This window comes from Asparagus officinalis, chromosome 8, assembly GCF_001876935.1.
Source record: "Asparagus officinalis chromosome 8, Aspof.V1, whole genome shotgun sequence".
Taxonomy (NCBI): Eukaryota; Viridiplantae; Streptophyta; class Magnoliopsida; order Asparagales; family Asparagaceae; genus Asparagus; species Asparagus officinalis.
The window spans coordinates 108,415,229-108,432,730 of NC_033801.1; the positions used below are offsets into that span (position 1 = coordinate 108,415,229).

Below are 17,502 nucleotides of genomic sequence, written 5' to 3' on the forward strand. Positions count from 1 at the left end.
GTGGCTCTGATACCACTGTTGACTCTTAAGTTTACAAACTTAGAACTCTCCCAAATAAAGACAAAGAACTTACTTTTATTTCTTTAATTTTTTTGTTGATGAAAACAATGATTACAATAGCCTTTTTTATAGGTTTCAAAAACAAAACGTATAGGCATACCAATAGTCATAAATTAAACTCCTATTTTAATGTCATAAAGATAAAACATCATAAAGGAGTGAGTAACTATTATTCTTCCATAACCTATGTCTCTTCCCCTTCTAAACTTATGACCCTTGCACTTCTAAAACTCATGCTATTAACCTCACTAGTTTTTATGCACGTGCATTGCACGTGGTTTAATATCAAAATAACTTATTTTTTATTTTATTACTATAAATAAGTCAGATTCATTTTAATTATTAGATTTGTTATAATTTTTATTTAAAAATTATAAAAAATTAATGTAATGGATTTTTGTGCTAAACTGGGATCAATATACTTAACTGGGATATCATAATTGATTTTCGCAGAAAAAATATCAGCTGACATAATAATATCTTCAAGCAGAATACTAAAAGAAAATAAATTAAATTGATACTATATGTCATATTCTAAACTATACTAATTCTAAGCTATAGTATGGAGCCAAGGATGAATAACAATATCATTATGAACTATAGTTCTAGCAATAAAAAAATAACATTTTCTTATTGCATTGAAAATAGAATTACATTGTACTTTTCAACATTATAAGCTCATGTTTTATAATAAACAATCTCAAAAGCATACGATATATATATATAGATCTCAGCCTACATTATTTGATAGACTTAAAATAATAAAAAGACAAAACTAAAGATTAATAGTAACTACAGTATACTTTTATGTGATAAAAGCAATCACATAAGCATGCAAAAATACTAAAAATTTTGCATGAAAATTCATTCTAAAAATTCCTAATTTTACTCAAAAAGTAAGTTATAGTATAAAATGTTCAAAAAATATTATCATTTATTCTTTTTATTTTATGTTTTAATTGAGTCAAGATCAATCTTTCTCCACCTTTATCTTTTGATTGGGCAATTCTAGAGTAGCGTCTTCATCATCTATATCAATTGTGATATCAGGTTGGAGTTGAATTTCTTAAAATTAATCTCTTCAAACAATGAAGTCCAACACCAAAATCAACTAATTGTCTTCTGCTCCCCCCTCAAAAGCCATAAGCCTAATCCATAAAATGGGTTTGTACATAATGAAGAACAATAGACAATGTCAAGAGACAAAAAAGAAAAAAGAAGGAATTGAATAAGAATCGTTAGGTTTGTACATGATAAAGAGCAAAAGACAAGATAAGAGTCCAGAAATATATTAGGATACACCTGGATCAATTAAATAATATTATTACTCATAATTGATATGCATAAGGGACAAAATGTGTTGATAATCTTAAACTATAAAACAGACTGTATGGGTCCTCTAACATATTTTTTAATGCAAGCAACCCCCAAGATTAGTTTTGAAAATCTCTTGATTTTGCGGAAGAGTTTGAGTGTAAAGAACAAATGTTAAATTATCTAATCTGATTAAAGTAGGATCATATAAGTTAACCACATACATAAAATTTATTTTAACAAAAACTCATATATAAGTATTATAATTGGCATTAAGATCAAAGAACGTGTGAGATTCTCTTTGACTTTTATACAAACAGTATCTATTTAGATAATAATAGTATAATTAAACTTTATGATCTGAAAAGAAATCAAACATATAATATAATTAATTACTTTAAAATAATCTAATCTAATCTAATAAGAAGAAAATAGATGAAAGTACTGTGAAAATTATTATAATTTTATAATTCATAATTCTTAAACAATCTAATCTATATATTCTAATAAGAAAAAATAACAAAGACACATACTTGTTGAAGGAGATAAAAGTACTGTGAAAGCTATTGTAATTTCTTGATCTGAAAAAGATCAGATATACAATATAATTAATTGCTTTAAAATAATCTAATCTAATCTAATAGCAAAGGCACATGTCTGTAGAAGGAGATAAAAGTGCTATGGAAATTATTATAATTTCTTGGCTTATATATATTGGTATATAATGTTGCATGTGAGATGATAACAATTATAAATAAAGTTCTATTTAAATAATAATAGTATAATTAAATTTTAAAACTAACTATGCAGTACTTTGAACTATTTTAATTTAGTCGGTGAGAGATCGCCACGTTGTGTGTAATTATTAATCATATAGCATGTGAATAATTGTTTGCAGATTTGCATTATTAATCATGTAGCACGTGAATAATTGTTTACGGTTTGATCATTGATCACATATAAGAGCGAGGGGGTAAATTTGGTATTTAATAAATCGTTAATTAACCTAAGCGTATTGTGAACTACCTGAATTTTAGTTGGTGAGAGATCGTCACGTTGTGTATAATTATTAATCATATAACATGTGAATAATTGTTCTCACTTTGGCATTATTAATCATGTAGCACATGAATAATTGTTTGCAATTTGATCATTGATCACATATAAGAGCGAGGGGATAAATTTGGTATTTAATAAGTCATCTAATTTACTTAAGTTGCTCTTTCATTTAGATTTACATTTCAATTTAAACCATATTATTATCTTCATACTATGTATATCCAATAAGGATTCATCAATTTATCAAGTTACTCTTACTTTAGAGATTAGTATTTAAATTCCAATGGTATTTTTGTCTACTAAAAGATTTTTCCGAACTCGTGCTTTTAAAAGGAGTATGATTTATTCTAACATTTTAATTTGATATTCCAACAATAATAACCTCGTAACTGAGCCCCATTTCTTTGCATTCAGAAAGCGACAAATTCGCTATCCTTCTTGATTAGGCAATTGGATATTTATCCCTGTCCTCAAGCATAACCGATAGAGCTTCTCTACTGCTGTCCTCTAGCATGCCAGGATAAGCCTGCACCTTTTTCTCTTTGTACTTCCACACAGTACGCACAAAGTACACGGAAACTGAAGGAGAAAACCTGATTTCCCTAACAAAAAACAATAGACTCTGCACAAGGTTTGCATGCAGGCAAGACAAAATTTAATGGCCTCAGAACTTGCCTGCCACAAGTGGAGACTAAAAACAAGGGATTCTCACAAAACAGCACACGACACTGTACGTGCTTTCCTATAAATGCTTCTTGAGCTCACTTTGATTTGGCTAGCATCGAGACTAGATTTCTGCTAATATTAATTTCAGGGACTGTGGGGAAAGATTGAGATGAGCAATGTTACTAGAGCTTGCATGGCTGCTAGTGTAGCTGTGGTTCAGGGCTGCTCTGATTTCAGATATATGAGAAATGGAAAAGGTCGGATCAGACCGTCCATTTCAAAATCTACGGGTACCATTGTCCGTGCTGTTACCGGCAATAGTTCGAGAGATTGTCAGGGGGATGAAGATGAATCCATCAGGAAAGTTATGTACTTGAGTTGCTGGGGGCCGGGCTAGGCATCCGATCGATATTTGACAATGTCAGACAAAATTGGAGGAATTACGTCCAAAGTTAGAAAGAAAGACGTTTGGGGGTGATATTGTAAACTTTTGTATAGACAATTTTACTATGGAGGTCTTTAAAAGCGTTGGTTTCCTCAGTGAGCGGTCATGTGAGGTCGTTTGCATAATTTGATTACTTATTCTCTCAGCTGTGCTTCTCTTAACCTGAATGATAACAGACCAAGGAAATATTCTCGCTTGAAATCTTTAGATGGGATTTCTGGATGAAGAGGATTTCGTGTAATTTTCTTATTTTAGAACTCTAATTATCTCGAAACAAAGCTGATGAGAAACAGTACTTGAGAACTAGAAGTAGAATCTTGCCTGTTCTCAAAAGTGTAATCAATTCAACGCTTTTCTTTTAGTCCCTCTCAAGCAACCAGTAGGTCACAAGAGCCAGTATGAAAAAAACTAAAACTAGTTTTCTTGTGTTCTGCATAAATGATGAGGAGTAGAGGAGGATCGTTATGGTCTGCTTTGTAAATTTACATTGTTTTCATCACAATTTGTCCTGACTAATACAAACTTGCAACAGAAAGAAGTCAATTTGCACAATATAAGAGAAAATCCGCAGAAAACCCAATATTTATATCTGATACGCACCAAATTGTGCAAATCACTGACAATTCTGAAGTCACTTACATCACACCTTACTCTGAAAACAACCAAAACAAATTCTACTTAAAGAGATTCAAATAGATAACTCCTCCCACGAAATCAAGAAAAAGCAACAAAAAAATTTTCAGTTCTAGACTTTATTATTCCTCAACCTTCCATGTACAATCTCAATACTCCCCTTATTGTCAACAGCATCAGGTATAAACTTCCTCCAAAACCAGTGTCTTTTCCAAACCGACACCATTTCCTCAATGGGAACATTCTTCGTCTCTGGTAGAAAAAAGGCGACAAATGCAGTCATTATAAAGACCCAGGCTCCAAAGAAGAAGAACAAACCAAATTTCATTTTGCAAAGCATTGTGAGGAAAGTCTGAGCAATGATGAAGGTGATCAACATGTTGACTGACACCGTTATGCTTTGGCCCGCTGAGCGAATTTCTAATGGGAATATTTCACTAGGGACTAGCCAACCTAAGGGTCCCCAGGACCAAGCAAAGCCTGCAACATAGGTGCAGACAAAGACCAATACGAAGACTGCGAATACTTTTGAGGGTTTTGTAGCGTTCCCGCTTGTTCCAAACATTACTGCAATCAACGTTCCTACAATAATCTGCAACAAGAGTGGAAGAGGGTTTGTTAGTCTTTGATTTCTGATGCGGGTCATTTTCTGAAATTTTTTCAAGATATTCATAGATAATATCGATTAAATCTGATGGTTTCTAAAGTGTTCGGGTAATTGTGGATAGGCCAACTGTACTATTGCCCATTGTGGATGGAAACCTGTAGTTCTATATATTGTTGCACATAGAACCCCTGAGTGAAGTTTTGCTGACTCTTCAGAGGAAATTGTTTTTTCATGACCTTCTGAGGGTAAAAGAATAAAAAAAATTCACAAGGGTCTATCTACATCAGTAGAACTACGGGGAGCTATCCGCACTTGGGCAATAATACAGAGTGTCTATCTGCAATTAACCCTGTCAAAGTAACTTGCAGCTGGTTATAATGAGAGAAACTTTTATGCATATCATCATGAGCAGGAGAGAAGATATATAGCATTTTTTTGAGAAAAAAGAATAGACAGCCTTAATAGCTCCATTTAGTACTGCACGAACTTTCACCATCAATACTGATGTTTGAAGTTCGAACGTAAATGTGCATCAAGTAATCATAAGAAAACATCAATTGCTACTAGAAGATGTTTTATGAATAGATGTGTATTGATCTCTGATCTTCTATGTGTCAAATTAATTTGAAGACAATTTAGATAGTGTGATTAGATTATGATACTGATATGGGATATTTTCATATTATCATACAGCACAAGCAACTGACAGAACAGTTTGATGAATAAGAAGAGTGCAATTAATGTGATCGGATACTTTCTTGATTGTTATATATCAGTAAAGGAAAAAAAATTGTGCAAATTATCTATTAAGATGAATATCAATTTCTACTAGAAAATGTTATATAAGTTGCTATACTAAACTCAGAAATACTAATATGAAGTCATCTAAACCTTTAGTACCTGACTAATAAACATTTGGACTCCACCCTGAAGAAAAAGCTTCCTTCGACCAAGCCTGTCAACAGTAGCGATAGAAACCAACGTCGCAAGCAAATTCACAAAACCGATAACAACTGCAGAAACAAGCGAAGCATCGTCTCCAAACCCTATACTCTTAAAAAGAACCGGTGCATAAAACATAATAATATTAATCCCTGAAACCTGCTGAAAAAATGGAACAAGTATAGCCACAGTCAACTGAGGCCTATACTTTCTATCAAGTATATTCCTCCAAGGACTTTCTACAGTTTTTGCCTCCTCACTCGCAACCACCAAATCTTTATACTCTTCCTCTATATCGTTTGTTCCTCGTATTTTTTTAAGCATGTCTCTTGCTTTTTCTTGGTGGCCTCGATCAATGAGGGAATTTGGAGTGTCGGGAAGAATTAAAGCTCCTACTGTGATTATTGAGGCAGGGACTGCAGCTAAAGCTAAGCTTAGCCTCCATCCCCAACCTCCTTCGATTCTGGTTGTGCCGTAGTTTATGAGGTTGGCAACTAAGATTCCGATGGTTGTCATTAGCTGAAAGCAGATGTTGAGCATGCCTCGAAGTCTCGCGGGGGCCATCTCGGAGAGGTAGAGGGGAACTGACTGGAAAATTAAATAAAGGATGAAATTTGTATCAGATATTGTTTAGTTATAGGCAAAAAGACACAACACGCTGCAAAAATCATTTTTCGTAAACTGTATAACATGCAAATATAATCTTAAAAAAGTTAGATAGCCCTGAAAACGTTTGGAAAAGTCACTTTAACCCCCAAAACTTTTGCATTTTTCCGAATCCATTTGCAGATAACTCTGAAAAAAATTTGAGGTTATCTGAAAAAGTTTTGGGAATTAAGTGACATTTCTAAACGTTTCGGGGTTATCCCGTAATGGACCAAATTTCTTGGGGCTTTGTGAGATTTACTCAAATAAAACTACTTGCAAAAAATGAAAAAAAAAGCGGGGAGATACGGGATGAAAATAGGGTTAATGCGCACAGACCTTCTGTAGATCGTTGTTCTAAAATTACGACCCATGTAGTATCATTGTTGCAGATAAACCCTCTGAGTTAAATTATTTTGACTCTTTTACCCTCAAATAAACTCACTGACTTCACCCCAGGGTAATATTTGCCAAAATTGTCACCTAGGGTAAAAGAGCTAAAAGTTTAACTTTAGGCATCTATCTGCAATAATAATGAAACTGCATGAATAATAAGTTCAAAAGATCGATACCACATGGATCAATGTGTAAGAATATATTAATGTGATTAATTCAAAGAGATTAACTTGAGAGCGGAAGCAATACCTAATTCCATGATGATTTGAGCACGAATCTGAATTAGGATTGATCTTCTAATCTGAAAGGTTTCTCTTTTAAGAATTCTCTTAAGATGGGGATTAGAGAAAAGAGAACGTTACCTTTAGATTAGGGACCATAACCCCTTTATATAGATTTGTAATTTTTAATTTAGCCCCTCATAAAATAGAATTGCAGTATGGTATCTGCACAATTAGCCCATGATTTTACTTAAATACTCATTAACCCAAATTGATTAATCACTTTATGCAGGTTAACCTTAAGGATAGCATTATACACTAATATAACATATATGCCCATAATTAGATTTAATCCAACAATCTCCCACTTGGGTACTATATGTTTTATTAAAACGTGTACAACCTTATGAGCTCAGAAATTGCTATTACAAATAAGGGTATTTCCGAACAATCTCATCCATTGACAATATCAATATAGAATCAAAGCGGTTTTCGTCACATTTATCATGACTAAACCCATCAATGGTCATATATACCAGTACAATCAAATGACATAGATCAATCATGGATGTGCAGCATAAAAATTACATGCAATATGATCAGTACATGTCTATTTTCAACTGGTCCTAACTTAGACTTTAGCGAGGTCAAAACCAAACATAATGAAACAGAGTATCTTAACTGAATATTTTATTCTGATCAGACAATACAACCAAACACAAAGCACCAGAAAATTACAAACTCCCACTAAATCATGATATCATCGATTAATACCACACTCATACGAGCAGTGTGCTCATGAAAGACTTTAGGTGACAACCCTTTAGTAAGAGGATCTGCTATCATGGAGTTTGTCCCATTGTGCTCTATGGATAACTGTTCACTATGTACCCTTTCTTTCACAACAAGGAACTTAATATCAATATGTTTTGACTTAGTCGAGCTTCTGTTGTTATTGGAATGCATTACTGCTGATTTATTGTCACAAAATAACTTAAGTGGTCTGTCAACTTTATTCAGAATGAGCAGTCCAGTGATAAAATTTTACAACCATATTCTATGATTGGATGCCTCATAGCAAGCTACAAACTCTGCTGCCATAGTGGATGAAGTTACAAGTGTCTGTTTGATACTTTTCTATGATATAGCTCCTCCTGCTAACATATAAATATAGCCTGATGTAGACTTTTTACTATCTTGGCATCCAGCAAAATCAGAATCAGAGTACCCAATGACCTCCAGCTGATCTGATTTTCTGTATGTGAGTATATAATCTTTTGTTTTCTGAAGATATCTCATAACCCTTTTGATTGCTATCCAATGATACATACCAGGGTTGCTTAAGTATCTACCTAACATCTCAATGATATACGCAATATTCGGACGCGTACACAACTGAGCATATATTAAACTTCCTACAGCCGAAGCATAAGGAATCTTCTGCATTTCCTGAATTTTAAGATTACCTTTAGGGCACTGATTGAGACTAAACTTGTCTCCTTTAGCAACAGGGATGTCTCCTGGTCTGCAGTCTTGCATGCCAAACCTTTTGAGTACTTTATCGATAGAGCTCTTTTGTGATAATCCAAGTATACCACGAGAACGATCTCGATGTATCTAGATTTCTAATATAAAAGAGACGTCCCCAAGATCTTTTATTTCAAAATTCTTTGATAGAAATCTCTTGGTTTCGTGTAACATGCGTATATCATTAGTGGCAAGTAATATGTCATCGACATACAGAACCAAAAAAATATATTTACTCCCACTGAACTTGTGATATACACAGTCATCAACAATATTCATCTCAAAACCAAACGAGATAATTATTTGTTAAAACTTATAATACCATTGACGAGGAGCTTACTTGAGTCCATAGATGGATTTTCTTAATTTGCAAACCATATTCTTTGGGTTACCTGAGACAAAGTTTTCTAGTTGCATCATATAGATCATTTCATCAATGTCTTCATTGAGAAACGCAGTCTTAACATTCATCTGATGTAACTCAAGATCAATGTGGGCAACAAGTGCCGTGATTGTTCTACAAGAGTCTTTCGATAAAATCGGAGAGAAAGTCTATGTATAATCAATGCATTCTTTTTTAGTAAAGCCTTTAGCTACAAGACGTGCCTTATACCTCTCCACATTATCATTTGCATCCTACTTGGTTTTAAAAATCTATTTACAACCAATTGGTTTTGCACCTTCTGGTAATGGGACAAGTTTCCAAACCTTATTGTCTTGTATAGACTTGTACTCTTCATTCATGGCATCAATCCACTTTTAAGATTTAGAATTTTTTATGGTCTGAAGGAAATTGATTGGATCATCTTCCATCATTCCATTATTTTTCTTATGTTCTTGGAGAAATACAATATAATCATCTGGAATAGCATTTCTTCTTTCTCTCATAGATCTCCTTAAAGGCACTGGTTCTTGAAGTTGTTGAGTTTGTTCTTCTGGAACAGGGAGTTATTTAACATTATCATCTTGAGGTTTCAGATTTACTTCTTAAGCAACAACATGTATAGAAACCTAAAGATTGTCAAAAGTAACTGTATGGATTGGATCTGAAGCCAATTCCTCCTCAAAAGTAATATTTCTAACCTTATTTCTTCCCCAAAACTCAACATCCTCAAAGAACGTTGTTGTTCCCGTCTCAAAAATATTCCTGAGTATGAGATCATAAAACTTATAGTCCCTAGAACGTTCAGAATACCCAATAAAGTAGTTGCTAACTGTTTTGGAGTCTATTTTTTTATTTGGCCTATAAAGCCTTGCCTCAGCTGGACATCCTCAAATATGTAAGTGCTTTAAAATAAACTTTTGACCAGTCCAAAACTCATAAGGTATTTTAGCAACTGCTTTACTTGGTACTCTGTTTAGAATATAAGATGTTATCTTTAGTGCTTCTCTCCAGAGTGACTCTGGTAAAGAAGAATGAGCAATCATACTTCTTATCACATCCTTAAGAGTCATATTTCGTCTTTCAGCTATACCATTCATGCTAGGTGAACTCGGCATAGTGTACTGTGGGACGATACTGTATTCCTCTAAGTATCTAGCAAATGGTCCTGAACGTTATTCACCTGAACCATCATATCTGCTGTAGTACTCACCACCATGATCAGATCTAACAGTTTTAATTCTTTTGTTGAGTTGATTCTCAACTTCAGCTTTAAAAGTTTTGAACATGTCCAGAGACTCAGATTTTTTATGAATGAGATATAGGTACCCATAACGTGAGTAATCGTCTATGAATGATATAAAATAATGTTGATCATTCCAAGATGACGTAGGGAATGGCTCACAAATATCTGTATGTATCAATTCTAAGACTTCTGAAGATCTATTAGCACCTAATCTCTTAATTTTGGTCTGTTTTCCCTTGATACATTCAACACAAACGTTAAAATTCAAAAAATCAAGGGAATCTAAAATGCCATCACACACAGATGCTCAACTTTACCTTTTGAAATATGACTCAAGTGTTTATGCCATAATATCGCCAAATTTTCTTTATTTAATTTACGCTTAGTACCACGTGATTCCACATGCAAAGTTTCATTATAAGAAGTAATTGTATCAAGAAAATATAGGTTGTCATAAGTACTCAAGTAACCAGTTCCCACAATTTTGAATTAAAAGATAAATTGAATTGATTATTTTCAAATAAACAAGAATAACATGATTTGTCCAATACAGAAACAAAAATTAAATTCTGTCTAAAAGACGGTACTACAAAAGTATCTTTCAAATCCAAATAAGAACCAGTTCCTAACAGCAACCTAAAGTGACCAATTGCTTCCACATTTACCGATTGTCCATCGTCCACAAAGATGTGTCTTTCAACATTACTTGGCTTTCGGTAGCTCAGGCAATAATGCATAAAAACACTTATGTGAGTAGTAGCGTCAGAGTCTAACCACCAAGTGTTTCTAGCTACTGAAGCTAAATTAACCTTAAAACATACCAAAGTAAGGAACATACCCTTCTTAGCACGCCAGGCGTGATATTTGGTACAATCCTTCTTTACGTGTCCAGCCTTATTATAAAAGAAACAACCATGATTATCCTTATGTTGTTTCTTCTGAATTGGACCCTTAGCAGCTTCATTATCATTCTTTCTTTTCTTGCCTTTATCTTTAAAGGCATATGTCAAATGAGCACTTTCAGTCTTATCTTGCTTCAATCTGTCTTCTTCTTACACACGGTATGAAATCAGCTCATTTAGAGTCCATTTCTCCTTTTGCCGGTTATAACTAAGATTAAATTGATTGAATTATGCAAGAAGAGATAACAAAATCAGATGCACCAGTAACTCATCACATAGGTCAAGTTTGAGTGACTTAAGTTTTGAAGCAATATGAGATATTTTCATAATGTACTCCCTGATATTTCCTTTGCCCTTATACTTAATTAAAATCAAGCGAGCTAAAAGCATGTTTGTTTCTACCTTATCGTTTTTCGCAAAACGTTTCTTAATTTCAGCCAGAAAATCTTTAGCCTTAGTAATCTCTTCGGATTATATGCCCCTGAAGGCTTTCGGAATGCCGCGCTTAATGATCATGAGACTCATGCAATTTGAACGCTCTCATTTCTCATATTCTTTCTTTACATTAGGAGTGCTATCCGCGCTGAGAGGTTAGGGTTGTTCAGTTCTTAATGCAAGGTCTAGATCCATGCAGCTAAGAACAATTAAAATGTTCTCTTTCCAAATCTTGAAATTTATCCCATTGAGCATGGGAATTGAGTTGATGTTATCAGAAATTGTTGCAGCAGATGTATCAGCTGAAATAAATAAAAGATTTTAACCTTAATTAGTAATCAATAAAATTCAAATAATGATAAATCTCATCTCAAGATATCTGACACAACATTAATATCAAGTTTTTAGACAATAATATTAATTTGTAAGTGATATCTTGTTGCAATGATCAAACGCTGGCAATAACTCATGTCAAATAATAAAACTATCTTTGGATCGATTCATTATCCATATGTAAATCTTATAATTATCACATGTTTATCATCGCAGATGTGTATGCAATCTAAATAAATATTAACCTTTCTTTGGGCTGATTAATATTTACATGAAAACATACGCACAACCGTCTAACATCCCTTATGAACAATCTACATAAGAGATGTTACTTTGGTAACATCTTATTTTAATTAATCATTTGGAATGAGAGACAACATTAATACCTTATTGTCATATTATTTGAATTAACTACCAAATAAAATTTAGAAATTTACTTAAGCAATTAAAATAAATTTCTATATTTTAATTAACCATAGATAGGCTCATTAAAAATAAAGACCTAACACTTAATTATTTATTTGAGAAATTCAAATAATTCATACTTTATTTAGTTACAGGTCCAACTTAAAATAAATTGATTTACAAGCCCATAACCAAACAAATAGCTTAAGTGGGATTGGCTTGTTACCCAATTAACCCAATAACTTAATTGATTATTTGAGTAACTCAAATAATCCATAATAAATTATAGGCCCCAAAGAAACTTAATTGGCCTTGGCCTGAAACAAATAACTCAGACCCACAATTTTAATGAATTTTCCAGCACCTCATTAAAGGCCCACACAAGTTTCATAGGCCCCCAAGAACACTTAAGTGGGTTTCATTTACCCTTAACTCAAAGTGGTCGCCCGTCGTTTTCATTTAGCCGATGGAAGAAAAACTTATGGCTTGTTTGGATTGAGAGGAAGAAGGGAGAAGGGAAGTTAGGGGAACCATTCACCTTGTTTGTGAACATTTAAGAGGTGAAGTTATTCATCCTAGTTCCCCTTAGTTCACCCCTTAATAGTATAAAATTTGTTACCCTCCAAATTGGGGTGTAACCAAGGAGAAGGGAACTCCCTTCTATTCCCTTCTGTTCTCTCACCTAGTTTTTCTTAACTTGCCTTAACCCCATTGAAATCCAAACACGCCCTTAGGCTCGCCTGCAGTTGAAAGAAAAAAAAATCGAGCTCACAAAAAATTTGAGCTCGCCTGAAACCCAATTGAGCTCGCCTTAATGAGAATTCGAGCCCGCTTGCAAGAGAGCATCGAACTCGTCTGAATCCAAGGCAAAGCTCGCATGAAACAGGTAACTTTCTGTGCCCTAATTTTTTTTTTTGCCTGATTCGAGCATTCGAAGCTCGCCTGAATTGAGACTCAAAAGATCGCGTGAAAAGAGCTTCGTACCTCGCCTAAACGGAGCCCAAAGTTCGCCTGAAAGAGGATTCGAAAGCTCGCTTGATCTAGGGCTTGAGCTCGCCTGATTTGGGCTCGAGCTCGCCTGATCTAGGGCTTGAGCTCGCCTAAAAGTTAAGGTAACCGTCGTCCCCTAAAATTCCACACGTTTTCACGCACGTTCTCCTGCATGAACACCCCTTAGGGTTTCGTTTTGAACCGTCGCCGTCGCCGCTTAAGCTCCAACACCTTAGAGTTTCGAAACCCTAGGGCTTCCTGATGCCGCCGCCGCTGTCTTCCTTTGATAGAGGAAATCCAAACGTGCAACAGATCTTAATAAAGCCAAATTAAGATAAAAAAACCCCTAATTCTTAATCTTAAACATAAATCTTAAAGAATTAAACATGGTGGCTCTGATACCACTTGTAAGAATATATTATTGTGATTAATTCAAAGAGATTAACTTGAGAGCAGAAGCAATACCTAGTTCCATGATGATTTGAGCACGGATCTGAATTAGGGTTGATCTTCTAATCTGAAAGGTTTCTCTTTTAAGAATTCTCTTAAGATGGGGATTAGAGAATAGAGAACGTTACCTTTAAATTAGGGACCATAACCCATTTATATAGATTTGTAATTTTCTAATTTAGCCCCTCATAAAATTAGAATTGCAATCTGGTATCTGCACAATTAGCCCATGATTTTACTTAAATACTCATTAACCCAAATTGATTGATCACTTTATGCGGGTTAACCTTAAGGATAGCATTATACACTAATATAACATATATGCCCATAATTAGATTTAATCCAACACAATCAACACATCTGAAAATGCAAATTTAAATTTAATCATGTAACTTATCAATTCCAGTAGTCTAATTACTCGAAAAATCACCTGATTAGCAAATCCAACTCCAACCCCAAGAAGTATTCTGCCAAGTATAAGCATGAGCACATTCACAGCAGCTCCATTAAGTGCAGAACCAGCAAGAAATGTGATACCTCCTCCAAACATAGACCATTTCCTCCCAAAAACCTTTGTAATCTTTGAAGCAAAGAAAGAAGAAATTAATGCAGCTAGGTATAATGATGATGTGAATGTTGTGAGGAGCTGGCTATCGAACTTGCAGTATTGGTTCGTGCTTTTATCTTGCTTTTCCTTATGGTATACGGATGGAAAGAACTTTTGTAGGAAAGAATCCATGGATGTAACTCCTCCTGTATTTAGAGAGCAAATAATCACAAGTTGATGTACTTGAATGAAAAATATAATAATTTGTTTTAGGGAGAATTACGTGGAACTTCTTCAGTTGTAGTTGGTTTTAGGGAAATTTACAAGTGGAAAAGGGGTTAGTTGAGGATGGATAGACCGTCTTAAAGTCTCTAACCCAATTTTAGAAAATCGGTTTTGAGTTCGTGGCCTGGGCTTTTCTGATAACATCTAAAAGTCTCTCTAAACATTGCATCAAAACTCTGAAGTTATGTAAAAATTGAAAGTTATTTTATTAATTTTTTATATTCTAACAGACTCCTTGTACTATCGTCCTATTGTGGACACCTTGCAGTTCTATTGTTGCATATAGACCCACGGAGTAAAATGTTTTGGCCCTTTCACGGGCTCCTTGTACTATCGTCCTGTAGTGGATACCTTGTAGTTCAATTGTTACAGATAGACCCACTGAGTAAAATTTGTCAAAAGTAAATTTTATCATTCTCTAAGCATAGAAGAGTCAAAGATATTCACAGGGAGCTCGTCTGCAACAACAAAACTACATGGTGTCTATCCGCAATTAATTATCCCTAAAAAACTTAAAATCGGAATCGTGTCTATTGAAACGTCTAACGAATAAAACTATGCTAACAATTTCTTTGATGATCATAAACGGAAGGGTTTTTTTTTGTGAACTTATTAAATAAATAAGAGGGTTTATTGAGAATCAGAATATAGATGAAGAAAAATCTAATGTTCTATTGAATTGTTACCTGATATTCCAATGTCATAGCCAAAAATCAGACCACCAGTTGCAGCAACAAGGCAAGTGATGAACACAAACAATGTCATTTTTCCAGGATACTCTTTGCCTCCATCAGCTTTCATCATTGCTCCTCCTGCCATTGTACGCAGAGAGAGAGAGAGAGATGAGTGTTAGAAGGTGAAATGCTGTAGAAGGTTGTATTTATAGAGGTTGAAGAGAAATCCAAAAGGAGACAAGAAATCTTAGGAAAACATTACTCAGCAAGGGGAATGGAATAAAAAATTTTAGATAATACATTTTTTTCTCTTTGGAGGTGCATGAACTCTGTTTGATTGTGGTCTGGATAATATTACATTGGGAGTCAGCATTGACAACTAATACGGGAGAACAGTTAAAGGTCATTAAAGCATGCTAAAAATGGTTTTCACAAAATTGAAATTGCATCGGTAATGGTCAAATTGTTCTCAATATAAAATTATATTATTTTTTTAACGCTTACCAACCAGAACAAACTTTGGTAGTCAGACTTCCCTATGGTATTAAGACTTCTGTCAGCAATAACTATATGAGTCTTGATTAGGAGCCAAATAAAAGGATTACTTTCACTTAAGTACCTCGAAATACTCAATTTTTTGACTGTTCTATCCTAAAGTTTAGATTTGTCCATAAGATATCCTGAATCTTATTGAGAGACCATTAATATTGTTAACTTACAGTAAAGACAAGGACGACATTTGCACCTATTTAATGCTGATAACTTCAGTTCTTCATCCTCTCCAAGATTTCTCCATTTCATATCCCTAAATTTCTCTAAATTTTGAGAGAATAATATTCATGACCTTCCTGTAGAAAATGTTTCTCAAAGGTTTTAATTTTCTCCACGTTCACATTGGGGGAAGAAATCAGATAGAGAAAATTAGATATGAACATATTCTCTCTTTTTAATAGAAGGAGGAGATTTCAGGGTATTTCTTTTTTAACGGGAGATATCAAAGTGTAAGCATGTGAAAATTTAGACCCTGTTTGGCAAAGGGTTAAGGATGAGGGGTTAAAAAGAATGATTAATATACTTAGCTCATTCAATAATCCGAAGGACTAAATTATAACCTGTTAAATAAGTTTTATTGTAGTCCTTGTGATCAGTTTTAGTGTTTGGGAAACTATTTTCTTTATAATTAGAAGGGTTAACTCTTAATCCTTCTAAATATGAGTATTAGTAAACCCTTCATTTTGAGGGGTTAACTCATTTTAATCCCTCTATAGGGGTTAGCTTAACCCTTCTGTATTTTTTATGTTTGGCAAATTATGGAGGGTTAACTCACTTTATCCTCTGTATAGTTTTTTTGTGTTTGGCGAGTTAAGAAGGGGCTAAGTCTTCTTAACTCCTCACTTAACCCTTTGTCAAACAGTACCTTAGGTACCGTTTGGTAAAGGGTTAAGGAGGAGGGATTAAAGAGAAGGGTTAACTTAGTTAATCCATTTTGAAGGGTTAAAAAAATTCCAAACCCGTTTGGATACGATAGTTAAGACAATGGGTTAAGTCTTTTGTGTTTGGCAAATGAAGAGGGGTTAAGGAGATTAATCTCATTATATTTTTAAAAAATACCACTTTCGCCCTTATTGAAGATTTATAAATAATTACCTCATCAAAAACTAAAAAATGAGTAGGAACACTGTCAAGAGAACCTCAGACTACCCTGGCACTATTGGTGGCAATGTCTTGTTAAACGTACGTGATATAAAGATTAGAAAATGAAGAAATTATAATTATGATCTCTCAACAAAACATCTCACTGCTTCATGTTTACAAAAGAAAAAAAGAAAAAAAGCTTTCGATCCTGTCATCTACATCGAGATACTCAACCAAAGAGGAAAGGATTGTCAGATATCTTGTATATTACAGCTATGATCAACATTCATTTAAACATAGAAACAATCATATTTGATATATTTAAGCATGTTACAAAGTTATACATACATAAACTTCTCATACATTTTATGATTTTTTTTGTAGGCAGAAAAGTTTATATAGTTTGTGATTGCTCAAGCACCTACACTACATAGTTGAGTAAGTCAGACTTTTGTCTAAATTATGGACTTAAAGCCACCTGAAACCGGTCAAGTCAGAACATAACCTCATCCGATCCACTCAGCCACTAGTAGTAACAAGAAAGGATAAGATCCTTGTTTCCATCACTCATGATCCATGAGACTGGCAGATTACTAAACCACCAACAAGCAAATTCCAAAACAAAAAATTTTCATACTGTATGCAAAGATGGCTTCTCTTAGCTACCACTCACTGCAACTCCCCAACATCGGTAACAAGAGGA

General features: G+C 34.0%; 1 protein-coding gene across 3 annotated transcripts; it reads right to left on the reverse strand.

Moving 5' to 3' along the window:
- Positions 4,257–15,309, reverse strand: LOC109820189 (sugar carrier protein C-like). 3 transcript variants are annotated; one of them, XM_020386293.1, is made up of 5 exons: positions 15,177–15,309; positions 14,230–14,411; positions 14,089–14,127; positions 5,685–6,314; positions 4,257–4,769 (listed from the first exon to the last, which is right to left on the reverse strand). In XM_020386293.1, the coding sequence occupies exons 1-5, from the start codon at positions 15,307–15,309 to the stop codon at positions 4,290–4,292; spliced, it is 1,464 nt and encodes a 487-aa protein (XP_020241882.1). In that variant the 3' UTR covers positions 4,257–4,289. The 3 variants fall into 3 exon arrangements, with proteins under 3 accessions (XP_020241882.1, XP_020241880.1, XP_020241881.1); XM_020386291.1 differs by having other exon boundaries at positions 14,089–14,411; XM_020386292.1 differs by having other exon boundaries at positions 14,089–14,408; positions 15,177–15,291.

Coding starts and splice junctions, on each gene's coding strand:
- LOC109820189 (XM_020386291.1), bottom strand. CDS start 15,309: ATGGCAGGAGGAGCAATGATGAAAGCTGATGGAGGCAAAGAGTATCCT. Junction 14,412..15,176: donor CTATGACATTGGAATATCAG/GTAACAATTCAA, acceptor CTCTAAATACAG/GAGGAGTTACATCCATGGAT. Junction 4,770..5,684: donor TCCAAATGTTTATTAGTCAG/GTACTAAAGGTT, acceptor CTCTTGTTGCAG/ATTATTGTAGGAACGTTGAT.